Source organism: Dendrobates tinctorius, unplaced genomic scaffold, assembly GCF_039654945.1.
Source record: "Dendrobates tinctorius isolate UK_male_01 unplaced genomic scaffold, ASM3965494v1 ptg000158l, whole genome shotgun sequence".
NCBI classification, from domain to species: Eukaryota; Metazoa; Chordata; class Amphibia; order Anura; family Dendrobatidae; genus Dendrobates; species Dendrobates tinctorius.
The window spans coordinates 17,725,001-17,751,886 of NW_027361825.1; the positions used below are offsets into that span (position 1 = coordinate 17,725,001).

Genomic DNA, 26,886 nt, shown 5'->3' on the forward strand with positions numbered 1-26,886 from the left:
GATCTGCATGGAGGAATGGGCCAACATACCAACAACAGTGTGTGGCAACCTTGTGAAGACTTACAGAAAACGTTTGACCTCTGTCATTGCCAACAAAGGATATATCACAAAGTATTGAGATGAAATTTTGTTTCTGACCAAATACTTATTTTCCACCATAATATGCAAATAAAATGAAAAAAAAAAAACAGACACTGTGATTTTCTGGATTTTTTTTTCTCAGTTTGTCTCCCATAGTTGAGGTCTACCTATGATGTAAATTACAGATGCCTCTCATCTTTTTAAGTGGTGGAACTTGCACTATTGCTGACTGACTAAATACTTTTTTTTGTGTATGTGTGTGTATGTATGTGTATATATATATATATATATATATATATATATATATATATATATATATATATATATATATATATATATATATATATATATACACACACACACACACACACACTATATATTACACACTGCTCAGAAAAATAAAGGTAACACCATTCCATTTGCAACAGGCTGTCTGTGTTCCCTTTAATTCTTTGAGCAATATATCATAGAGATAAATCTAGCCAAATCAGACAAGGTGATTTTCTGGATTTGTTTTCCCATTTTTACTCTCATAGTTGTGGTCTACCTAAGATGTCAAGTACAGGCCCCTCTTTTTTTTTTTTTTTTTTATTTGGTGGCTGATTAAATACACAAAATATATATAATACATATATACATACACACACATACATATCTCTATATATAGAACTGAATGTGTGTCCAACCGATCACAAAGCATCTTTCATTTCACCAGAGCTGTTCAAAGGAAGCTGAGCTTTGATTGGTTGCTATGAGCAAGCTTTCCCACTTGACAACACCTCAGCAGACACTGACATGGTGGGAGAAATCTAGCATCCCCGGGAACATAAGCTCCCAACCATTGTCTGCCCCCCCAGACAGGAGCACAGGCCACATGACAAATTAATCCCCCCCTCCTGTGGATCATTGGTATGCAAGTTAGGGCAAATCCACTCAGCGTTTTGGTACTGACCCCAGGCCTCTCATAAAGGGATCCTGGGTATGAAAGTCAGGGCAGTTGCCTTCAAATGCTCTGGTACTGACCCCAGGCTCTCTTAAAGGGATCTCCGGCATGCAAGTCAGGGCAAATCCACTCAGCGCTCTGGTTCTGATCCCAGGCTTTCTTAAAGGGATCTCCAGTATGGAAGTCAGGGCAAATCCCTCAGCGCTGTGGTTCTAACCCCAGGCTGATGGGATGATGTGACATATTCGGGGTAGTAGTCCAGTAGCTCTGGCTGATGGGATGATGTGGGATATTGTAGTGAATGTGGCTATGCGGAGTGGGCGGGGCTATACACTAATATATATATTACACACATAATATAATTTGTTATAACTAACCGTAGGTAGGTACTATGCGCGGGCAGCGCCGGGCTCTTCAGCGTGCGTGCGTGCGTGCGTGTGTGTGTATGAATATACACATACATATACACACACACACACAGTACAGACCAAAAGTTTGGACACACCTTCTCATTCAAGGAGTTTTCTTTATTTTCATGACCAGGAAAATTGTAGATTCACTCTGAAGGCATCAAAACTATGAATTAACACATGTGGAATTATCACGAAACAGTCACTGACCTCAGGGAGACCAGTCAAAGAAAACACTGCGGCAGCTGGCAAAGGTGCTCAATCAGTGAAATCCTAGGTGCAATGCTCCCTGGGAAATACAAGTAAAGTCTGTGGAGCCTCATTTAAGAGTCTCAAACACGGGACTAGCCAGATGTGGAATTATATAATCAAAAAAGTGTGAAACAACTGAAAATATGTCATATTCTAGGTTCTTCAAAGTAGCCACCTTTTGCTTTGATTACTGCTTTGCACACTCTTGGCATTCTCGTGATGAGCGTCAAGAGGTAGTCACCGGAAATGGTTTTCACTTCCCAGGTGTGCCCTGTCAGGTTTAGTAAGTGGGATTTCTTGCCTTATAAATGGGGTTGGGACCATCAGTTGTGCAGAAGTCTGGTGGATACACAGCTGATATTCCTACTGAAAAGACTGTTAGAATTTGTATTATGGCAAGAAAAAAGCAGCTAAGAAAAACGAGTGGCCATCATTACTTTAAGAAATGAAGGTCGGTCAGTCCGAAAAATTGGGAAAACTTTGAAAGTGTCCCCAAGTGCAGTGTCAAAAACCATCAAGCGCTACAAAGAAACGGGCTCACATGAGGACCGGCCCCGGAAAGGAAGACCAAGAGTCACCTCTGCTGCGGAGGATAAGTTCATCCAAGTCACCAGCCTCAGAAATCGCAGGTTAACAGCAGCTCAGATTAGAGACCAGGTCAATGCCACACAGAGTTCTAGCAGCAGACACATCTCTACAACAACTGTTAGGCCGGGATCACACATGCGAGAAATACGGCCGAGTCTCGCATGGTAATACCCGGCACTGCCACCGGCACTTAGGAGCAGAGCGTGCGGCTGCATAGAAATAAATGGAGCTGCACGCTCTGCTCCTGTGTGCTGACATCAGTGCCGGGTATTACCATGCGAGACTCGGCCGTATTCCTCGCATGTGTGATCCCGGCCTTAAGAGGAGACTTTGTGCAGCAGGCCATGGTAAAATAGCTGCTAGGAAACCACTGCTAAGGACAGGCAACAAGCAGAAGAAACTTGTTTGGGCTAAAGAACACAAGGAATGGACATTAGATCAGTGGAAATCTGTGCTTTGGTCTGATGTGTCCAAATTTGAGGTCTTTGGTTCCAACCACCGTGTCTTTGTGCGACGCAGAAAAGGTGAACGGATGGACTCTACGTGCCTGGTTCCCACTGTGAAGCATGGAGGAGGAGGTGTGATGGTGTGGGAGTGCTTTGCTGGTGACACTGTTGTGGATTTATTCAAAATTGAAGGCATACTCAACCAGCATGGCTACCACAGCATCTTGCAGCGGCATGCTATTCCATTCGGTTTACGTTTAGTTTACGTCCAGGCTGTGTAAGGGCTATATGACCAAGAAGGAGAGCGATGGAATAGCATGCCGCTGCAAGATGCTGTGGTAGCCATGCTGGAGATGGCTGCACTAGGGAAACGGGTGCACTGGGGAGATGGCTGCACTGGGGAAACAGGTGCACTGAGGAGATGGCTGCACTGGGGAAACAGGTGCACTGGGGAGGTGGCTGTACTGGGGAGATGGCTGCCCTCCCATTGTCCTGTTGAAAAATAAATGATGGTTCAACTAAACGTAAACCGAATGGAATAGCATGCCGCTGCAAGATGCTGTGGTAGCCGTGCTGGTTCAGTATGCCTTCAATTTTGAATAAATCCCCAACAGTGTCACCAGCAAAGCACCCCCACACTACCTCCTCCATGCTTCACAGTGGGAACCAGGCACGTAGAGTCCATCCGTTCACCTTTTCTGCGTCGCACAAAGACACGGTGGTTGGAACCAAAGATCTCAAAATTTGGACTCATCAGACCAAAGCACAGATTTCCAATGGTCTAATGTCCATTCCTTGTGTTCTTTAGCCCAAACAAGTCTCTTCTGCTTGTTGCCCGTCCTTAGCAGTGGTTTCCTGGCAGCTATTTTACCATGAAGGCCTGCTGCACAAAGTCTCCTCTTAACAGTTGTTATAGAGATGTGTCTGCTGCTAGAACTCTGTGTGGCATTGACCTGGTCTCTAATCTGAGCTGCTGTTAACCTGCGATTTCTGAGGCTGGTGACTTGGATGAACTTATCCTCCGCAGCAGAGGTGACTCTTGGTCTTCCTTTCCGGGGCGGTCCTCATGCGAGACCGTTTCTTTGTAGCGCTTGATGGTTTTTGCCACTGCACCTGGGGACACTTTCAAAGTGTTCCCAATTTTTCGGACTGACCGACCTTCATTTCTTAAAGTAATGATGGCCACTCGTTTTTCTTTACTTAGAATTTGTATTATGGCAAGAAAAAAGCAGCTAACAGTCTATTCAGTAGGACTCTCAGCTGTGTATCCACCAGACTTCTGCACAACACAACTGATGGTCCCAACCCCATTCACATGGCAAGAAATCGCACTTATTAAACCTGACAGGGCACACCTATGAACTGAAAACCATTTCCAGTGACTACCTCTTGAAGCTCATCAAGAGAATGCCAAGAGTGTGCAAAGTAGTAATCAAAGCAAAAGGTGGCTACTTTGAAGAACCTAGAATATACGACATATTTTCAGTTAACACTTTTTTGTTAATTATATAATTCCACATGTGTTAATTCATAGTTTTGATGCCTGGTAGCAGTTCGCACGGAAAACGGATTGGGATAAATCTTTGCATGTAAAAGAAATAGTATTGTTTCTCCAGTGATCAGTCCAATGGTAGAGTTAAATATAACTTTTATTTTTCCATTAAAAAGGTTCCATGTTTCTTCAGTAACAATTTTGCACATAGTCAATCCCTTTTGGACTTATGTTTTGACACTACATGTGTCTTCCTCCAGGTCCAAGTGAGGAATGAATCAAAACTGCATATACAGTATGAAGCCAGGGAAAACCACCACTGAATTTCTGGGTGTCACCCTTTCTAGAAACTAGCTGGTGTGTATAGGAGATGCCAAGTGGATTTAGTTCAGCCAAATTAACCCTATAACCAGCAGTAACCCTTTGCGGTGTTGTTCCATCCCCAAGGACTTCACCAAAATGAAAAAACCAAATGATTAAAATCAATATTAAAAACAAATAAAATCAATCGATACCTATAAGATACAGAGATTTGTATGAAACACTCAGATATTCCACAGCACAAGAATAGTTAACATTGGAATTATTTGATACTGGATTAATTACTGTTACTGTGAAACCATTATTGTAGTATCACCATTTATGTTTAATATTGCGTTATCAAGTCCATGCGGCTATTCAAACCACATGGCACTCCAGTTTCCAGTTAAAAAAATCCACTTACTTTCCCTTGCCAGGATTTTTTCATGTAAATTGACTCCCCCCCCCTGGTGGGCTTGGACACTTTCTCTATTCCTTTGAAGGAGAAAGATTTTAGATCTCCATTATGTTTGTTAGCAAAATGCCATGAGACTGCAGAGTAACCTGCAAGCGGTAAGTTAACCGCATCGGACAAGTGTTTACGGATACGTTTTTTCAGAGGGTTCATAGTACAACCTACATATTGAAGTTGACAGATATTACATTGAACCAGATAAATGACATTATCCGTATTATAATTTATTAAACTAAGTATTGGAAACTTATTTTTAAAAGGAGACAATTTTTTATCTTTTGTGGCATATTGGAACATTTGCACACGTTAGCTCCACATTTGTGGAAACGAACGGTACGGAGACAGTTTTTCTTTTGATCTCGTTCTAAGTCCACAAATAAGCTAGGAGACAAAAGGTTTTTTAATGTAGTCGCTCTTTTTGGCACAAATCGGACTGTGATTGTCCAAGATTTGAGAATTATATCTTGTTGTAAAATAGGTAAATATTTCTGCTGAAATCAAGGCCAGCAGTCCTGGATAAATTTCAGGAGGTTATTTAACTGGAACTTAATGAATTGAGTAAAAATATAAAAAACTCCAAGGGTAATCTGAGCAGACAAGAAAGAATAGCGTTAGACCAATTAACACAAAACAAAGATTTATTAATCACAAATGCGGATAAAGGTGGGGCAGTTGTGTTGATTAATGTTGGATTGTATAAAATTCTAAACCTTAGAGATCTAGAGAATCCGGATGTTTATTTGGAATTAAAAGTGAATCCCACTGTGAGATTTAATGGTGAATTTCTAAATTTACTCCAGGAAGGTGTAACAATTGGAGCTTTGGATGAAAAAAAAAAAATAATAAAATACTGCTATTTGGACCATCCTGTCATCCCAGTGTATCATTCCCTGCCAAAGATCCATAAGAATTTATTTCCACCTCCTATGAGACCCATAGTGGCAGGGATTGGTGCACATCTTCATCCACTAGTTTCATTGACTCCCAGCTACATGCGAGACACGAAAGCTGTGGTTACTACGATGCAAGCTTTCAAATGGGAGGCTAATTTCACATGGTTTTCATATGATGTAATTGGTCTGTATTCATCTATTCCCCATAATATAGCTCTTAAATGTTTCTCTCTCAGGAAATATAGCAACTATTCGGAGGTTCTGTGTCATTTTTTACTTGAAGCAATGAAATTTCTCTTGAGCCATAATTATTGTATGTTTGACAATAGGTATTTTTTGCAGATCAGCGGTGAGTGTATGGGGGCAAAATTTTCCCCTTCTCTCGCTAATATTGTAATGGCGACTTGGGAAGAGAACTTTATATATCTTCAAATCCATTCAGAGCAAATCTGGTGTGGATGGGAAGATATATTGATGATCTTGTCTTTGTTTTGAAAGATATGGAGGATGATGTCCAGTTTTTCCTTGAATATTTAAACAATGATTATAATCTCCAATTTACTGGTTTTTCTGAGAAGTCCCATTGATTTTTTAGATGTAACATTTGTTGCTAATATTGAGGAAACATGGATTTTTGTGAGAACTCACTAAAATCCTTTTCTCCGAGACGCTCATTGGGGGACACAGACTGTGGGTGTATGCTTCTGCCGCTAGGAGGCTTGACACTAAGTGAAAAAGAGGTTAGCTCCTCCTCCACCGTATACACCCTCGCCCCTATTGCGGGCAGAAATCACTTTGGTGCCAAAGCAGTAGGACGACAACAAAAATCAGCCTTAATACAGGTACAAAATGTCCAAAGAAAAAAACACCACCCTTATATCAAATAAGTAAACATATTAATTTAAACAAAACAAGAGCCAACTTGGCTAATAGGGTGGGTGCTGTGTCCCCCAATGAGCGTCTCGGAGAAAAGGATTTTACGGCGAGTTCTCAGAAAAATCCATGTTTCTCCTTCGCCTCATTGGGGGACACAGACTGTGGGATGTCCTAAAGCATTCCCTGGGTGGGAGATTGACTCACCGATCCAAGCACCTCTTGCACCTCTTGGTTAAAGGTGCGCCACCGCTGCTTGGAGAATCCTTCTACCCAGGTTCGCATCCGCCGAGGCCTGACTATGGATATTATAATGTTTGGCAAATGTGTGCAGGCTGGACCAGGTTGCTGCCTTGCAAACCTGCTCCGTCGAAGCCTGATACCGAAGCGCCCAAGAGGCGCCCACTGTCCGAGTAGAGTGCGCTCTGATCCCTGCTAGAATCGGCATGCCTCTAATGCGGTAGGATTCCTGTATAGTCAAACAAATCCATCTAGCTATGGTCGATTTTGAGGCCGCGAGTCCCTTCCTGCGCCCTTCGGGGAGCACGAACAGCGTGTCCGTCTAACGAAGTGTGCCATCCTCGACACGCATCTCCGGAGGGCTCTTACCAGGTCTAACGTGTGAAACGCCTTTTCCACACGATGCACCGGTGCTGGACAAAATGAAGGCAAGACAACATCCTCAATGTGAAATGAGGACCCGACCTTCGGGAGAAAAGGAGGGGCTGGTCTGAGCACCACTTTATCCTTATGGAAAGTGAGGAACGGAGCTCGGCAGGATAGGGCCGCCAGCTCCGAGACCGGCCTGATAGAAGTGATGGCCACTAGGAACCCCACTTTCCAGGAAAGGTACCTCAAAGAAATGGAGCTTCCTGCAGAACACTTAGTACCAGGTTAAGGTCCCAGGCATCCATAGGTGCCTTATAGGAAGGTACCAAATGGGAGGCTCCCTGGATAAAAGTCTTCACCTGCAAATTGGTAGCAATTCTGCGCTGGAACAAAACGGATTAAGCCAATATTTGTCTCCTGAGGGAACTCGGGGCCAAGCCCGAGTCGACTGGAGAAAAGCCAAGATGTTGGGGATCGAGAATCTCAGCGGAGAAACACTGCGGCCTCGACACCAAGCGAAGAACACCTTCCAGGTGTGTTGTAGCGACCACCTTGCTCCCGAACTCTGCCTGGGTTAGAATCCAAGAATAACGACCATGCCGTCAAACACAGGGCCCCCGAGTTCTGGTGGCAAATCGGCCCTTGAGAAAGTAGATCCGGGCGCTCTGGTAGACACCAAGGGACATCGGCGAGTAGCAGCATTAGATCTGCGTACCACACTCGACGAGGCCAATATGGGGCCAGCAGGATTGCCGGCACACCTTCCGTCTTGATCTTGACGACTCTCGGAAGCAGTGGCAGCAGGGGAAATAGATACGGGAGGCGAAACTGGTTCCATGGCAGAACCAACGCATCCACAGCGATTGCCTGCGGGTCCCTGGCCCGGGCGACATGTGGGCACCTTGGCGTTCACTCTGAAAGCCATCAGGTCCACATCCGGTGTTCCCCACCACTGATAAATCTGCTGGAAGACATGGGGATGTAAAGACCACTCTCCGGACGCAAGACCCTCCCGGCTGAGAAAGTCTGCTGCGCAGTTTTCCACGCCCGGGATATGAACTGCCGAAATCACCGAGTGGTTTGCTTCGGCCCACTGAAGAACATGCCCCACCTCGCGCATTGTTGCTCTGCTGCGAGTGCCCCCTTGGTGATTTATGTAAGCCACCGCCGTGGTGTTGTCCAATTGAACTCGGACAAGGCGGCCTGCAAGAAGGTGACAAAACTTCTGGAGTGCCAGCCGAATTGCTCGTATCTCCAATAAACTGATCGGGAGGCGTGTGTGGTGGTGAAACACCGCTCCCCAGCCAATGGTCTGGGGGAAATGGTTTCCCCTGGGTCAGAGAGGAAGTGGTTATCCACCATCCGAGAGACTGCCTGACCTGAGAGGACAGACGGCACTGCCTATCGAGCGTGAAAGGGTTCTTGTCCCAAGCTGACAGGAGGGCGTGCTGCAGGGGGCGAAGATGGATCTGGGCGAAAGGTATCGCTTCCATTGCTGCCACCATTTTCCCTAGAATCCTCATCCCAGATCGGATGGTATGAGGGACTGGTTGGCGAAGTGCCTGGACTCCCTGCCAGAGAGCCAGTACCTTTACCTGAGGGAGAATCACCAACCCTCGGCAAGTGTCGCAGATCATTCCTAAGGAGATCTTCTGAGCTGCAACAAGGGATGACTTCTTTGCATTGCCAACCATCCTAAGCGGGCAAGATTATCTAGTGTGATGTTGACCTTTTCCTCGCATGCCCGTATTGACAGGCCTTTGACCAAGAGGTCATCAAGATAAGGCAAGCCGACTATGCCTCGTGAATGCAGTGTGGCCATGACAACTGCCATAACCTTTGTGAACACTCTGGGAGACGTGGCTAGCCCGAAGGGTAGCGCTATGAACTGAAAATGTTGATCGCCGATGGTGAAGCATAGAAACCTCTGATGAGGAGGAAAAATGGGAATATGCAGATATGCGTCCTGGATGTCTATTGAGGCCAATGTTCTCACTGCTCCATGGCCGATATGACATAACGGAGAGACTCCATCTGGAAATGTCTGATCCTGATGAATTTGTTCAGAAGCTTCAGGTCCAAAACAGGCCTGACAGACATGTCCTTTTTGGGAACCGCAAAAAGGTTGGAATAGAACCCCTGAGCTCTTATGTGTTCCGGCACTGGAACAATGACTCCGTTGTGCTGGAGTGAGTTGATGGCTCCCAATAGAGCCCTTGCCTGGGTATCCACCGTGGGAAGCCGGGAAAGAAAAAACCGTCTTGGAGGATATGTGACAAATTCTATTTGTAACCTGCGGCCACCAATTCCTTTCCCCATGCGCTGTGAGCGACATTGACTGTAGATGGTGTCCTTGGTCTCATGTGCATTGTGTCCTCCTGCTATAAAACTCCACCCCAGCCTTCAGTCTGTGCTTGAGTATTCTGCCTTGCATCCAGCTCCTGACCGCTGATTGCTCCCTGGCTATATACCGGCTCCTGTGAACCTGTGTGGTGATCCTGCTGCTCTGCTCTGAGTTCCTGCTGCATACTCCAGTTTCCAGAACTCTTCTTCCTCTACTGCTCGTGTTTCACTTCCATCTGCATTTGCTGGACATGTAAGCTGTTCCTGCTCTGCAAGAGCCTGAGACTATTTTCCTGGTCAAGCTAAGATAAGATTTGAACTGCCTTTTAAGCTTACCTATCTGTGTCTGGACTAAGACAAGGATTTATTCATGCCAAGTATCCTCAAGAAATAACTATGCTTCATAGACTTTTTGCTTGATTGCATCTTCCTCTAAAGTTCCTATAGACTGCTAAGCTGCTTCTTATATTTTCTCCAAGTGTTATGGACTTGAGTTTCTTTCTGCATCTGTTGTATCACCGTGTGTTAATATAGACTTTATCACTTATAAAGCTGTGTCCTGTAGTCATCTTGTTCCATGCACAGAGACTCCTGAGTTATCCCCTATAATTATTACATTGACCCAGACGTGGTGAAACCAGAGCAGGCGGTCGCCCACCTTGCCGGTGTCGTCTGGTAAAGGCCTCAAGTCATTTGGCCGACGATCTTTGGGATCTGGATGCCCTCGATCTGGGCTGCTGAGTATGCATTCTCCTCAATGGGTTGGCTCTATACGAGACCTGCCAATCCCTATCCTGGTTGGGGCGGCCTGAGGCAGCGGAATTGGCCGCTGTAGTCTACCCGGGGTTGCGAAAGGCCCGAAAACGTGCCTGAAAACGGGTGACGAATAAGCGTTTTGACCTTTGTCGAGGGAGAAACCCGCTCTTTCCTCCTGTGGAGTCAGAGATAAGTTGATCCAACTTCTCCCCAAATAGGTGGCTGCACTGATAAGGCAGGGAAGTCCAGGACTTCTTAGAAGTAGAATCGGCTCGCCATGTCCTTAACCATAGGGCTCTTCTGATAGAAATTGCATTAGCGGCAGCAAGTGCCGAGCAATTGCCCGCATACAAAGACACATTGATTACATAGTCTCCGGCCATCGCCATCTGACCTGTGACCTCGGAAATCTCTGCAGGTAGATCCTGCTCCTGCGCGACCTTGTTTAATGTTTCTGACCATGATATCATAGCCTTGGCTACTCAGTTGCTGCGAATGAGGGAGCTAGCGCTGACCCAGACGCCTCATATACTGAGCAAGCTAAGCTCTCTATAAGGCGATCCATGGGATCCTTAATTGAGGAAACACTAGGGACGGAAAGCAGGGTCTTAGTGGCTAGGCGTGAAACCGGAGGATCCACCATCGGGGGATTCCATCCATGTCTTACGGAGGTCCGGAGCAAACAGATACCTTGTTTCGAGTGCTTTTGATCCGAGAAACGCCTGTCTGGATGCTCTCTGTGCCGCTGCATATGTCCTCAAACTCCGGGTGAGAGGAAAAAATTATGTGCGGGTGCATCACTTGCTTTAATGCCACTTCATGCCCCGTAGCCGCTGCAGGATCATCTTCAATCCCCAAGGCCTGATTGACGGCTTCTATGAGGCTGTCCACTGTTTCACGTGACGCTGAAGTATCCAGGTCAAGGGGCTCGTCTGAGTCGAATTCTGAGGTCTGCTCGCTATTAACCACTGGTGACGGGGAGCGAGAAGCAGAACTTACGGATGCCAAGGCACCGGATGGACAGGGCGACACCGTGTATATTCTTTTCCCTCGGGTCTGCCTGAAGCGAGAGCGGCCCCTGCAGGCGAGAGGCTCTTGTGAGGTGGAAGTCCCTGCCAAGGCCGGCGAGCCACTGTCCCTGCCCCCATCTGAGGCCCGAAGGGACTCAATTGCATGACCTGTGACAGTTATAGAACCCACTCTGGGGGGCTTGGCACCTTGGTCGCAGAGGACGGACGGACACTGAGGTTCTGTTAGGCGTCGGGCTCCGGGCGCTGCACAGCGGGAATCCCGAGCCTTGTCCTTTGCGGTCTGCCCACACCAGCTTTGTGGGTTCGGTCGCAGGGGAGGGCTCCTTGGCGCGTTTGGAGTCGCCGGCTTTGCATAATCGCTTGCTCTGCGCCCGACAAGAGATGCATGCTGCTTCTTCGGACATCACGTATCTGTCCCCTGCTGGGGATAGGGGGAAGGAGGTAGCACCTCATTTTCCCTGTGGTCTCCCGGGCAGCACTTACCCCAGTCCTGTGCCCCCGTTCCTGGACGCCTCCGCACAAAAATTTTGCGCCACCAGCTGTGGGGCGGAACGCCAGCATATAAATCGGTCCAGGGGCGGTATTTCCGGGTCTGCGGCCTAGCCGCGCTCCGAAGCCGGGGACTAAATTTATCCCCCGCCCACAGGCCTGGGGGGCGGGCCGCTGGAAGTGACGTGCGGCCCGGAGGTGTCACTTCCGATCGCGGCCTAGCTTCAGCTAAAGCAGCGGCCTCAATTTATCCCCTGCCCGCGATGGGGGGGGGGTGACTCCATGGTGCCACAAAAAAACGGCGCTACTTACAGGCGTGGGTTTCTCCACACCACTCTGCAGCCACTGGCCAGAGGCATCTGACAGCTTAAGGGCTCCAGCCCCGGATCTTCGCCGCAGGAGCCCTCCCAGGCCCTCTCCTCACTGACGATCGTCTTCAGCTTCCCAGCTCAGGTATGTGAGGGGGCCTTGACAAAATAAGACCCTGCACCCTAGCTCCATCTAACCCCTTCAGGGGGTGAGGAGAGGGACCGTCTGCCGCTTTGCAGCACTGCAGTCTAAGCATTGGTGGAGCAGTGGGGGCCGCACGGACTAGTCTTGTGCCTCTGTACAGCCCATGGTTTCAATACCTAGGGGTGGTCAGGGCTAAGGCCGGCATTGTGTCCCACGTCGCGGGAGAGGATACGTGGAGGGACACTCGCACATGCTCGCCCGTTGATGGTTTGGGGAAATCGGACCCTTTCAATAGGATCCGTTGCCCCTGTCTCATCTTCATAGACAGTAAAAAATAAAAAAAAGGTCTGGGGAAAACGGCCCACATATGTCCCACGGTGCAGGAGAGGATACGTGGAGACGATACTCAACACGTGCTCGCCCGTTGATGGTTTGGGGAGATCGGAACCATTCAATAGGGTCCGTCGCCCCTGTCTCATCTTCATGGGGGAAAGAAAAAAAAAAAAAAAGAAAAAAGTCTGGAGCAAAACCAAATGTGTGTGCCTCCATGGACTCTAAGCAAAAAAACTGATTTCCGCCTGCAATAGGGGCGAGTGTGTATACTGCGGAGGAGGAGCTAACCTCTTTTTCACTTAGTGCCAGCCTCCTAGCGGCAGAAGCATACACCCACAGTCCGTGTCCCTCAATGAGGCGAAGGAGAAAATAGGGTATTGGTACTTCCTTACCGAAAACCAACTGCTTCAAACAGTATACTGGCAGCTACATCTTGCCATCCCCCACGTCATCAGAAACTTACCTGTTGATGAGCTCATCAGGATTAAACGCAATAGTTCTGATGACTCTACATATATAAGTGAGAGTAAAAAAGTTTGTAGCAGATTACAAAATCGTGGTTACCCCATGTAGCGTTTGGAAAGAGCCCAATCTATTGTTGGTAATATCAGCAGAGATTCTTTACATCAACACAAATGTAAGGAAAATAAAACAAAAAATAATATCATTACATTCACCACGGGGTACAGTCCACAATTCAATCAGATCACTAATATCATATGGAAATATTTACCTACTTTACAAGATATAAATCTCAGAAAGATCTTGGACAATCACAGTCCGATTTGTGCCAAAAAGAGAGACTACATTAAATAAAAAAACCTTTTGTCTCCTAGCTTATTTGTGGACTTAGAACGAGATCAAAAGAAAAACTGGCTCAGTACCGTTGGTTTCCACAAATGTGGAGCTAACGTGTGCAAATGTTGCCAATATGTCACAATTTGTCTCCTTTAAAAATAAAAAAGTTTCCAATACGCAGTTTTATAAATTGTAATATGGATAATGTCATTTATCTGGTTCAATGTAATATCTGTCAACTTCAATATGTAGGTTGTACTATGAACCCTCTGAAAAAACGTATCCGTAAACACTTGTCCGATGCGGTTAACTTACCGCTTGCAGGTTACTCTGCAGTCTCACGGCATTTTGCTAACAAACATAATGGAGATCTAAAATCTTTCTCCTTCAAAGGAATAGAGAAAGTGTCCAAGCCCACCAGGGGAGAGGGCAATTTATATGAAAAAATCCTGGCAAGGAAAAGTGGATTTTTTAACTGGAAACTGGAGTGCCATGTGGTTTGAAAAGCCGTATGGACTTGATAACGCAATATTAAACATAAATGGTGATACTACAATAATGGTTTCACAGTAACCGTAATTAATCCAGTATCAAATAATTCCAATATTAACTACTCTTGTGCTGTGGAATATCTGAATGTTTCATACAAATTTTGGCATCATATAGGCATCGATTGATTTTATTTGTTTTTAATATTGATTTTAATCATTTGTTTTTTTCCATGTTGGAGAAGTCCTTGGGGATGGAACACCGCAAAGGGTTACTGCTGGTTATAGGGTTAATTTGGCTGAACTAAATCCACTTGGAATCTCCTATACACACCAGCTAGTTTCTAGAAAGGGTGACACCCAGAAATTCAGTGGTGTTTTTCCCTGGTTTCATTCTATATATGCGGTTTTGATTCATTCCTCACTTGGACCTGGAGGAAGACATATGTAGTGTTGAAACATAAGTCCAAAAGGGATTGACTATGTGCAAAATGGTTACTGAAGAAATATGGAACCTTTTAAATGTAAAAATAAAAAAAGTTATATTTTACTCTACCATTGGACTGATCGCTGGAGAAACAATACTATTTCATAATTATATATACACACACACATACATACACATTGAGACCACTGCAAAATTTTCAGTTTGTCTGATATTTCTGTAGGTATATTTGATTAAAACGTAAACTGGTCTTTTATTCTATAAACTGACAACATGTCTTCGAATTTCCATGCACTAAATTTTGTATCTATTTTCAGAAAGAAAATGGTCAAAATAAAAAATGCAATGCTTGCGGACCTCAAATAATGCTAAGAAAACAAGTTCCTAATCATTGAGAAACAACAATAGTGATGTTGTAACTCAGGAAGAGTTCAGAAATCAATATTTTGTGGAACAACTATGATTTCTAAATCACAGCTTTCATGCGCCTTGGCATGCTTTCCACCAGTCTGCAAATTGTCTCTTCAGAGAGAAAGAGGACTAGAACTCTAGTGCCACCTATTGGAAGTAGAAAGTCACTGTCTACCCTTTAACAAGCCTTGTTACATGACTTAAGATAAAAGCCAGTCTTTCACACTGCTTTTGGGTGATCTTATGCCACTCCTGGTACAAAAATGCAAGCAGTTCTTCTTTGTTTGATTGCTTGTGATTATCCATCTTCCTCTTGATTACATTCCAGAGGTTTTCAATGGGGTTCAGGTCTGGAGATTGGGCTGGTCATGACAGGGATTTGATGTGGTGGTCCTTCATCCACACATTGATTGACCAAGCTGTGTGGCATGGTGCATTGTCCTGCTGGAAAAAAACAGTCCTCAGAGTTGGGGAACATTGCCTGAGCAGAAGGAATCAACTGTTTTTCCAGGATAACCTTGTATGCGGCTTGATTCATACGTCCTTCCCAAAGACTAACATGCCCAATTCCAGCCTTGCTGAAGCATCCCCAGATCATCACCGATCCTCCACTGTGGCTTGTACGCCTCTCCAGGTCTCAGTTTAACCACTAGATGACCAGGTGTTGGGCAAAGCTGAAAATTAGACTCATCAGAGAATATTACCTTACGCTAGTCCTCTATGGTCCAATCCTCATGGTCTTTGGCAAACTTCAGCCTGGCTCTCCTTTGCTTCTCATTGATGAAAGTTTTTTTTTCCTAGCTTTACATGACTTGAGCCCTGCCTCTAGGAGCCTGTTACAAAGTGAACTGTTCTTGCCCTGCACTTCACCCCAGCTGCCATTCCTTTTGTCCTGCAGTTGCCGAGTGACATTCGAATAAGATGACAGTAATCCCAGTCAATGGAGAGTTGTTTTCACCCTCTGCTGGTCTGTAGCTTTGTTGTCCCCAATATCTGCTGCTTGACCTTGTTGTAATGGACTGCCGTCTTAGAAATTTTAAGAATGGAGGCAACATGATGCTCACTGTATCCCTCTGCTAGGAAAGCCAGAATTAGAGCCCTTCCTTTCCTCAAGACTTCTCTTCAACTCCTTTGGCATGGTTAAAAGATATTTCTTCATTCCTATTACTTTTGGGATATTACGCTTGTCCTATTGCAAGAGAATTGTGAACACTACAGCAGGGATTTTTATACCTTCCTTCGTTAAATAAGATTTGGTTCAGGTGATCACCTAATCAGAAGCACATTAAGTAGAATGAGGTGTACTCTGGTTGGAATTCAACTGACACTGGAATGGAATGGCTGTCAGACATGTAGAGAAGCTGATTTTTATAAAACTGCAGTGGTCTCAATTTTTGCCAAAATTTTTGCTTGTGTTACTTTATTTCGAAGATCTATAATGCTTTCAATTTTTGGTGGACAGGGCTGTGGAGCTCGTTTTCTGCGCCCTCAGTGATGAGTGATGTTTTTAGTGATATCATTTTGGGGTACATACAATGATTTGATGCATTTTTTGCACTGTTACAGAATCTGCAAAAAGATTCCGAAATAGGACATAACTGTGCGTCAGATACCGGTAAGGGGTTAGAGGAGTTCTAAAGTAGCTTTTTAGCGCAGCTCCCACTATCGGCCATGTCAGCGTTCTCTCTGTTGCAGCCATGAACGTGAATAAACTTTAGTTCATGTTTTATCAAAGGGGAAAAAAACAAAACACACAAATCTGTGATAACAGTTGCTAACAAACCCTTGGGATTTCTTAATGAAACCACCAAAAGATCTGAATAAATGTATATAACTTGTAGAAAACGAAGACGTCTTTTACCTTCTCTAGTGAACGGAGGACGCTCTGTCTTTCGCGCAACTTCTGAATGCTCAGAGCAATTTTATGCCGGGCTCCTTTAGTAACATTCTGATAGAAAAAGAAGGAGAAAAACAAATACTAAGCGCCGGGGATTATCCTGGACATCAACAATAATCATAAGAGATTTCCCCAGGGGTGGCATTTACTGTGGCCGTGTCTGGTACGACAGCTCAGACTATTTCAAGGACAGGGCTGGGCTGCGTCCATACGTCCAGCATGGAGCAGAATGAAATTTTGCATTTTACTGGAGACACACATGCACTAGATCCAATTACTTAAAAAATCAATTATGCCATCAGTATCTTAGGAATGCATGAAGGAAAGAAAGAAAAAGTACAAAATTTCATCCATGCAGATCTGCACCCAGGACCTCAGCGTTGCAGGAAAACAATGTTAACCACTCGGCCACAAACGCGGAGAATTTGCTGCCAGAAATATAAATTAACAGGAAGGTCTGACAAATAAGTCTGAGAAATGTAGAAGATTTCCTGGGGGTGTAATCTGCAGATCATTATAATCCTGTGTACATCGTCTACTTACTTGTGATTCCAGGTGCTGCTCTGTCAGCATCATCATTTCCTCGTAGCTCATCTGAGAGAACAGCGATGCGTATTTATGAAGACGTAAACTTTTCAGCCAGGAGGGAACATCTGTAGAGGGCGAAAAGGAAAAAAAAAAAAATATCTATAATCATGAATTGTGTGTGAATGGATAAACCCAAGCACAAAGCCATTTCTTGCGTTTCGCACCTTTCATCCCACTCCCATCCTCTTGAAATGTGTTGCGTCCAGAGCCCAGCTCCTCTGTCTGCTCACTTCCCGAAGAAGCCACGCTGCTCTGCGGGGAGAGGGGAGCATGGTCGGGGGTGAGGAAGATGGGGCGCCCAGCAGCCTCTTCGCTCCCTCCCCACTCGTTAGGAGATTGCTGGGAGGTGGGTATCAGGGACATGGAGCGCTTTAAGGGACTTGGGTGTATTTGGCAGGAAAGCACTGCAAAACAGAAAGAGACATGTCAGAACTGGCACTGTGGGTCAGCAGTCACTGCCGCTCCTCAGTGCATCACTCCTACCTGAGGTGCTGCCCACATTCTGGATGGCAGAGGGCACTGAACTGGAAGAAGGAAAGGGCATGAGTCCATTTTCTCGCATTGGCTTTTCATGCCAGCTATGCCCAGACTCTCCCATGCTGGGATCCCCTGGGGCCTGCCACTCATCAGAACCCTGCCGCATGTGTGTTCCATGCCGGCTGTAACCTGAAGACATTCGCTCTTCCAGGTGGTTGAGCCACAGCGCCAGAGAGTTGCGATCGTCCAGTGAGGTGGCAGGATGGATCAGTGCATAGGACAGGAGCTGTCGGCTCTCCTCGATGTACAGGTTGCTCTCGGTGGTGTACGCCAGCACCTTCTGCAGCAGCTTCATGTACTCGCACTTGGCTTCGGTGTTGCGGGGCTGCAGCAGGGGAAGGTGGGACAGGAGCAGTGAGATCACCTTCTCTTTAGACTCCTGGTGCCACTGACTGATGAGCGCTGCAGAGGAGGAAAGGAGACATTATACCAGATAAATATCACTTACCAACCATAGCTCACATTTCACCCCCTGTTTCCTCTACAGACAGGGACAATGTGGGAACGCTGCAGCCAGTCAACGGTGATCAAGGAGACATCGCAGGAGTAGGATGGGATTAAAGTGGACAAAGGAATGAGTGGACTGACAGATAACCTGAGCAGTGCTGCGGAGATGGTCAGTGATGCAGTATACCAATAAGGGGAAATGTTTTTACTAAGAGGGGGTCTGTGAAAAAGAAAAAAAAAAAATAACCAATCACAGTGTTTGGCTTCAGCAGTCACCTATGTTTCAGAGCTGAGTGAGTGATGGTGGCACCTAAAAATGTATTGACGGAATGAGCAAGAGTAGTTATTTCATTATTTTACTGTATTAGTGGTTCTTGAGCCCCTTCAAGACATATGGCATATATTTACATCAGCCGTGTCACTCCTTTTAATGAAGGCACTGATGCCACATCTTCCCCCCCCCCCACTTGAGTGATTTAATCATCTATGCCGATGCCAATCACTGACAGTGGCATTTAACACACGACCGGCTAAAGCACACAAATGCCGCCCACCGGTGTGCCCATCACGTGATCGTGGGGCGTCTATGGGTTATCATGACAGCTGTGGGTCTGCAGAAGGATCCCATGCATGTCACTGTGAATGCCGGCTTGTGGATGGTGTTCATAGGAGATCGTGATTTCTGCTATAAATAGCAGGGTAGAAGCACTGTTATTTATAACACAGGCGATAGAACAATCACAGCTTCAAGTCTCCTACAAAAATTAAAAAAAAAAAAATTCAAAATCATCCCCTTTTGTGGAATTGCACTTTTTTTCTTGCAATTGCACCACGCTTGGAGTTAATTCCCCCCTTTTCTAGTACATTATGTGACAAAAACAAATAGTGCCATTCAAAAGTACAACTCATCCCGCAAAAAAAAAACAAAAAAAAAACAAGCCCTCACACCACCACATTGAGTTGACTGAAACATTAAAAAAATAAATACATTTTTAGCTTTGGGAAGAAGTGAAGGAAAAAAAATGAAAAAGAAAAATGGGAAATCGCCCGGAGGTGAAGGGGCTGAACAAGTTTCTCCGAAACATGACTAAATGCTTACGCTACGTTTTGTAATCTAGGGGGCCAATTCTGGCATAAAATTGCTTGAAAAGTCAAACTTTTTTTTTTCATAACTTAAAGTTGACCAAAAATTGTGCAATTGGATGTTTTTTCCGCTTGGGAGTGACCAGGAGTGGCCAAACCTGTCCAACAAATTCATCATAATTTATACCACAAAAATCCAATTTCGGACTGCAGATCGCCTTGTTCTCCCCAAGAAATCACCAGTTGACGTCAGTCTGCATCTCTCTCAGAGAACGCAGGAGAGCTCGGGCTGAACGAGCGCTCCTGTGGATGGGAGAGACAGCAGCAAAATGGTCTGTGGACCTCCATCTAATGTGTAGGGCTGACCTTACTGCAGCGCTCCATTCGCTACAACACCACCCGGCTCAGTTTTTATTCCAGTAAACACATTAATGACAAAACCTTAACCCCCCCAAGGGTGGTTTGCACGTTCATGACCGGGCCAATTTTTACAATTCTGACCACTGTCCCTTTATGAGGTAATAACTCTGAAACGCTTCCATGGATCCCGATGATTCTGACATTGTTTTCTCATGACATATTCTACTTCATGTTAGCGGTAAAATTTCATTGATATAAATTGCGTTTATTTGTCAAAAAAAATGGAAATTTGGCGGAAATTTCGCAATTTTCTAACTTTGAATATTTATGCCCTTAAATCACAGAGATATGGCACACAAAACTTGATAACTAACATTTCCCACATGTTTACTTTACATCAGCACAATTTGGGAACCAACATTTTTTTTTTGTTAGGAAGTTATAGGAGTTAAAAGTTGACCAGCGATTTCTCATTTTTACAACACCTTTTTATTTTTACGGACCACATCACATTTGAAGTCACTTTGAGGGGTCTATATGATAGAAAATACCCAAAAGTGACACCATTCTAAAAACTGCACCCCTTAAGGTGCTCAAGACCACATTCAAGAAGTTTATTAACCCTTCAGTTGCTCCACAGGGATTTTTTGAATGTTTAAAAAAAAAAAAATGAACATTTTAACTTTTTTTCACAAAAAAATTAGTTCAGGTCCAATATTTTTTTATTTTACCAAGGGTAACAGGAGAAATTGGACTGCAAAAGTTATTGTGCAATTTGTCCTGAGCACGTCGATACCTGATATGTGGGGGGGAACCACTGTTTCGGAGCATGGCAGAGCTCAGAAGGGAAGGAGCGCCGTTTGACTTTTTCAATGCAAAATTGGCTGGAATTCAGAGCGGATGCCATGTCACGTTTGGCAAGCCCCTGATGTACCTAAACAGTCGAAACCCCCCAAAAGTGACCCTATTTTGGAAACTAGACCCCCCCAAGGAACTTACCTAGATATGTGGTGAGAACTTTGAACCCCCAAGTGCTTCACAGAAGTTTATAACGCCCGGGCGTGAAAATAAGATTTTATTTTTTTTTTTCCACAAAAGATATTTTTGCCCCCAATTTTTTTTATTTTCCTAAGGGTAACAGGAGAAATTGGACACCAAAAGTTGTTTTTCAATTTGTCCTGAGTAGGCTGATACCCTATATGTGGGGTAAAACACTGTTTGGGCGCATGGCACAGCTTGGAAGGGAAGGAGCACCATTTGACTTTTTCAACGCAGAATTGGCTGGAATTGAGATCAGAAGCCATGTTGTGTTTGGAGAGCACCTGATGTGCCCAAACAGTGGAAACCCCCCAATTCTAACTCCAACACACCCCTAACCCTAATCTCAGCCCTAACCCTAGCAGGAAAATGGTAATAAATACATTTTCTTAATTTTATTATTTTTCCCTAACCAAGGGGGTGATAACGGGGGGTTTGATTTACTATTTATAGCGGGTTTTTATTTTTGGCAGCTGTCGCATGCTAAGGCTATGTGCACACGTAGCGATTTTTAAGCGTTTTTACCGCGATTTTCGGCGTGAAAACGTTTAAAAATCGTGTACTGACCGCCCCCCATGCATTCCTATGGCATTCCGCACATGCTGTGCTAATGCTGCGCTTTTTTCCGCGGCGGAATCGCATCGCGGAAAAAAATCGCAGCATGCTCATTCTTTTGTGTGGAATCGCAAAGAATTGCTGCGATTCCGCACCCATAGGAATGCATGAGAATCGCTTACTACCCTCATGTGGCTATGCCCACCATGCGGGAAGTTAAATGTCTCATGTGCGGTTGGTACCCACGGTGTGGAGGAGAGGAGACTGTCCTCCAGGCCCTGGGTACCATACCCCTGAGAAAAAAAAAAAAAATAAAAAATAAAAATCGGGGTATATTTACCTTCCAATGTCCCGCGCTGCATTCCCGGCCTAAGCGTTCCCAGTAATGCCTTGCGGCACGGTCCAGTGATGACGTAGTCTCGCGTGACTCTAGCAGTCTTGCGAGATCGCTATAGCAACGCGAGACTACGTCATCACAGGTCTCGCAAGGCATTACTGGGAACGCTGTGGCCCGGGAATGCAGCGCGGGACGCCAGAAGGTAAATATACACCGTTTTTATTTTTTTTAGCATTTTAACATTCTATCTTTTACTATTGATGCCGCATAGGCAGCCTCAATAGTAAAAACCTGGTCACACTTGTCAAACACTATGTTTGACGAGTGTGACCAACCTGTCAATCACTTTCCAAGCGATGCTTCAAATCGCTTGGAAAGTGCTTGAATATCGCACACGAAAATCGCAGCAAAATCGCGATCATAATCGCGGTGAAATCGCGCGGAAAAAAACGCGCGATTTCAGGGAAGGAGTCCGGTTTTTGGTGTGCGTTTTAACACGCACCGTGGGCACATAGCCTAAAAGACGCTTTTTATTGTAAAAATAGTTTTTGCATCACCACATTTTGAGAGCTATAATTTTTCCATATTTTGACCCACAGAGTCATGCGAGGTCTTATTTTTTGCGGGACAAGTTGATGGTTTTATTGATACCATTTTCGGGCACGTGACAATTTTTGATCGCTTTTTATTCCGATTTTGGGACGCAGAATGAACAAAAACCAGCATTTCAAGAATTTCTTTTGGGGGGGGGGTGCGTTTACACCTTTCTGCGTGCGGTAGAATTGATAAAGCGGTTTTATTCTTCGGGTCAGTACAGTTACAGCGATACCTCATTTAATGTCATATGTTTTGGCACTTTTATGCAATGAAAACAATTTTATATAAAAAATTATTTTTGCATCACTTTATTCTGCGAGCTATAACTATTTTTTCGCTGATGACGCTGCATGGTGGCTCGTTTTTTGCAGGACAAGATGACGTTTTCAGCGGTACCATGGTTATTTATATGCGTCTTTTTGATCGCGCGTATTGAACTTTATGTTCGGCGGTATGATAAAGCTTTTTTTTTTTTTTTTTTTAAGGGGTTCGCTAAGGGGGTTAACAAGTGGGACAGTTTTATAAGGCGGGTCGTTACGGATGCAGCGATACCAAATGTGTACTTTTTTTTTTTTTTATTTCCAAAAAATGAATTAGGGAATATTTTTTTTAATTTAGCGATTTTTAAATAAATTTTTACACTTTTTTTTTTTTTTTTTTTAACTTTTATTACATTGTCCCGGGGGGGACATAACTCATGTGACAGATCGCTGATCTGTCACAGGCAGTGCAGAAGGCTTCTTTGTGCCTGCGCTTTGCAGGCACTGAGGAAGCCAGCTCCCTTGCAGGCCCCCGCCGCCATTTTGGATCCGGTGACCTGCAGGGAAGGAGACCCCCGCAGCAGCGCTGCACATTGCGCTGCTGTGGGGTCTCAGGGAAGCACAGAGGGAGCCCCCTCCTTCCCGATGCTTCCCTAAACCCCCGGTACACTGATATCGTGTTTGATCGCAGTGTGCCAGGGGTTAACGTGTCGGGGGCGGTCCGTGACCGCCCCTGACAGTGCCGGGTGTTAGCTGTGATAATCAGCTGACACGTGGGCGCCGCTGATCACTATGACGTACTATCCCGTCCCTGGGAATTACCGTATTTTTCGGACCATAAGACGCACTTTTTTCCCAAAATTTTTGGGGAAGTGGGGGATTCGTCTTATGGTCGCAATATACTTACATCCGTCCATGGCTGGTGCCGCGGTGACAACAGGCTGTGCTCCGCTGCAGGGGTAGCTGCTCTCTGTGCTCCGTGGGGGGCTCCGTCGGCATTTCCTCGAAGCCTGGAGGCCCCCGCACATCTGTTGTTGGCTATGTTGCGGTGGCCTCTGGGAACATGGACGCCGGGAAGATGGCCGCCGGTCCGGGGACGGCGCATGCGCAGGTTCAGATCTCGTCCCGAGATCTCGGGAGACGAGATTCAAATCTCGGCTACGAGATCTCGTCCCCCGAGATCTCGGGACGAGATCTGAACCTGCGCATGCGCCGTCCCCGGACCAGCTGCCATCTTCCCGGCATCCATGTTCCCGGAGGCCACCGCAACATAGCAGCAGCCAGCAACGGATGTGCGGGGGCTTCCGGGCTTCGAGGAAATGCCACCCCTGCACCGAAGCACAGCCCGCCGCCACCCTCACCCCACAAAGCCCACCTGCTGCCCCAGCACAGCCCAGCTGCCCCAGCCCAACCAACCTGCCCCAGCACAGAGCCGCCGCACCAGCCTGGACCGCTGAATGACCTCTGTGACCACTCCTCCACCTGTGCCGGATCCCTTCCCAGGGAAGCGGAATTCGGACTGTAAGACGGACCCCCATTTGACACATTTTTTTCCCCTATTTTCCTTCTGAAAATTGGGGTGCATCTTATGGTCCGGTGAGTCTTATAGTACGAAAAATAAGGTAAGTCCCAGGGCACATGGACGGGATAGTACGTCATATGGCAGAAAAGGGTTAAAATGCACATTACAAGAAATATTTTAGGAAATTGCAAACGCTATCCCTGGGCCATTTTTACACGGCAGCAGCCAGTTAAGGACAATGTACAAAAGAACAGGATATTCATTAAAAATAAAAAATAAAAAAAAGACTGAATAATCGTTCTGGTGATAGTCAGCAGGTTGGTTTCACTCACCAGCACTGTTGGCCTCCGTCTCGAGGATGTGCATCTCAGAGCAGTCGGATAGCGAGTGCTCCAGGCATAGCTGTAGGAACCGGGCCTGGGTCTTGGTAATCCTTTTCAGGAGGGACAGCAGGGCCACCGTCTGCTCGCACTCGTTCCAGCCCTTGAACCACTCGGATAGCGTGCTCACCTGGTCTCGGAATTTCATTGTGCAGGTGAGAAGGCGCTCCTATGACATGGCGTAAAGTCGTCCGTACACAGGAGGCCCGGTCACTGGATGGCACACAGGGGATACGAGGTCTCCGTGGGATGTGTAATCTGGGAACACAGGGAAATAGAAAAAATGAGGGTTACAGAATCAGATTTAAGGCCCCTTTACATTTAGCGATGCACCAGCGATCCGACCCGGTCAGGATCGCTGGTGCATCGCTAAATGATCGCTAGTGAGCTGTCACACAAGCAGACCTCACAGCGATGCAGCACACGATACTCACCTTTCACACACAGCGATCCTGACGTCCTCCCGCCCGCCTCCACGCGTCGCTCGTCGGTGCCAGCAGGAAGCCCAGCAGGAAGCTGACGACGAGAAATTGAGCCAGACATTCTCGTGCGATCAGCAATAACCAGCGGGGGAGCCGGGTGGAGGTAAGTACCACACATAGCGATATCGCTATAACGTCACAAAATCGTTGACGTTATAGCGATATCGCTATGTGTAAAACCCCCTTTACACTTATGTATATGGGGCTGCCAATGAAGCAGATCTACAGATTATATCCCACCAGGTCCTACACACGCTGTCAGACTCCATCATTAGGACTCTTAGTCCTGTGTCCCAATTGTGGTCGCAGCATGCAATGCAAGTGAACAGCGCCATGATGTGGCCATACACTACAAACAAACCCCGTCCCATATATATGTACACACGGCTGAGCAAGCATGCATTCCCAATGAGCCGCTGTCAAACCTCCAGCCACCGCTTATCACCTCTGAGTTAAAATATAGAGGGCATCCATCTGTCCGATCCTCCTCCCCAACGTCTGCTGTTGGGAAGAGAGTTAAGACCCCATCACAAACTTTGTTCGTCTCAGTAGGGACCCACAGACTGCAAGATCGCACTACACAGCTTGGCCACGGTGCACGCTGGGAGTTGTAGTTTTGCAAAAGCTAGAAAAGCAAAAATTGACAATTCCAACACAGAGGATCCTGAAGTCAGCACCCTAAAAAAGAGTTACAAAAGCCTCGGCAGCAGGACCATAGACTGTATGCAGCCCCGAGCAGTAATAATGCTTATTACAGCACAGGCGGCACGGAGGCTGGCACAGGCCCCCCCCATGCACCTGGACAGTGGTCTGATGTGGTAACCACCACAGACATTAAATACCATCCAGTGGAGTATGGCCGTCCACAGACTGTTACTTCCCAGTCACATACAACGTAAGAGCGGTAATTGCAGCGACAATACAGGGAGCAAGTTATAGTAAACACAATATACTCAGGAGCAGAATTAGCCCAACATTTCTCTCATCCAAAGCTAGGACATTGCAGCCAAGTGGAAGAAGATCAGCAGCAACTGAGACGTCTGGCAGCTGCTTACTGTGCTGAAGACGTTAGATCCCCGAGATCATTACTGACAGACCCAGTAAGTAAGAGATATACACCAGAATGGACAGAACAAAGCGGAAAGGAACAGAGACGCATACAGAGGGAAACAGAGAAACACTTATCTAGACGCCCCACAGCTGTGTGTGCAGGAGAGGAATCGTGTGCTCCGGAATCACTGACACGCCGTTAGTATACAGTGATCCACCAGCACTGTACATACACAACACAGACACTGCACACCCCGTACACACCAGACCCTGTACACAGAACGCATATACACTGCACACCCGGTACACACCAGACCCTGCACACAGAACGCATATACACTGCACACCCCGTACACACCAGACCCTGCACACAGAACGCATATACACTGCACACCCCCTACACACACCAGGCACTGTACATACACAACGCATATACACTGCACACCTGGTACACACCAGACACTGTACATACACAACGCACATACACTGCACACCCGGTACACACCAGACCCTGCACACAGAACGCATATACACTGCACACCCCGTACACACCAGACACTGTACATACACAATGCATATACCCTGCACACAGAACGCATATACACCGCACACCCCCTACACACACCAGGCACTGTACACACACAACGCATATACACTGCACACCCCGTACACACCAGACCCTGCACACAGAACGCATATACACTGCACACCCCGTACACACCAGACACTGTACATACACAACGCATATACACTGCACACCCCGTACACACCAGGCACTGTACACAGCACACACCAGACACTGTACACAGGACGCATATACACTGCACACCCCCTACACACACCA

At 46.1% G+C, this 26,886-nt stretch overlaps 2 protein-coding genes across 5 annotated transcripts in view; one reads left to right on the forward strand and one right to left on the reverse strand.

Moving 5' to 3' along the window:
* The window catches only part of GMFG (glia maturation factor gamma), a 124,189-nt gene that overhangs the window by 43,789 nt on the left and 53,514 nt on the right, over nucleotides 1-26,886 (forward strand). Inside the window, exon 1 of one of the 3 annotated variants that reach the window (XM_073549028.1) lies at nucleotides 18,437-18,547. The exons of the other annotated variants lie outside the window; for them this stretch is intronic. Within the exon in view, the coding sequence (XP_073405129.1) occupies nucleotides 18,506-18,547 (42 nt within the window). The 5' untranslated portion in view covers nucleotides 18,437-18,505. Of the gene's footprint in view, nucleotides 1-18,436; nucleotides 18,548-26,886 lie in introns of those variants that run through there. 3 annotated transcript variants of the gene reach the window in all.
* Nucleotides 1-26,886, reverse strand: part of SAMD4B (sterile alpha motif domain containing 4B) — a 42,866-nt gene that overhangs the window by 8,141 nt on the left and 7,839 nt on the right. For both annotated transcript variants that reach the window (XM_073549026.1, XM_073549025.1), the window contains exons 2-6: nucleotides 24,463-24,768; nucleotides 17,878-18,333; nucleotides 17,559-17,798; nucleotides 17,350-17,459; nucleotides 16,771-16,857 (exon numbers count right to left, since the gene is read on the reverse strand). In XM_073549026.1, coding sequence (XP_073405127.1) covers nucleotides 16,771-16,857; nucleotides 17,350-17,459; nucleotides 17,559-17,798; nucleotides 17,878-18,333; nucleotides 24,463-24,658 — 1,089 coding nt within the window. In that variant the 5' untranslated portion in view covers nucleotides 24,659-24,768. The remainder of the gene's footprint in view (nucleotides 1-16,770; nucleotides 16,858-17,349; nucleotides 17,460-17,558; nucleotides 17,799-17,877; nucleotides 18,334-24,462; nucleotides 24,769-26,886) is intronic.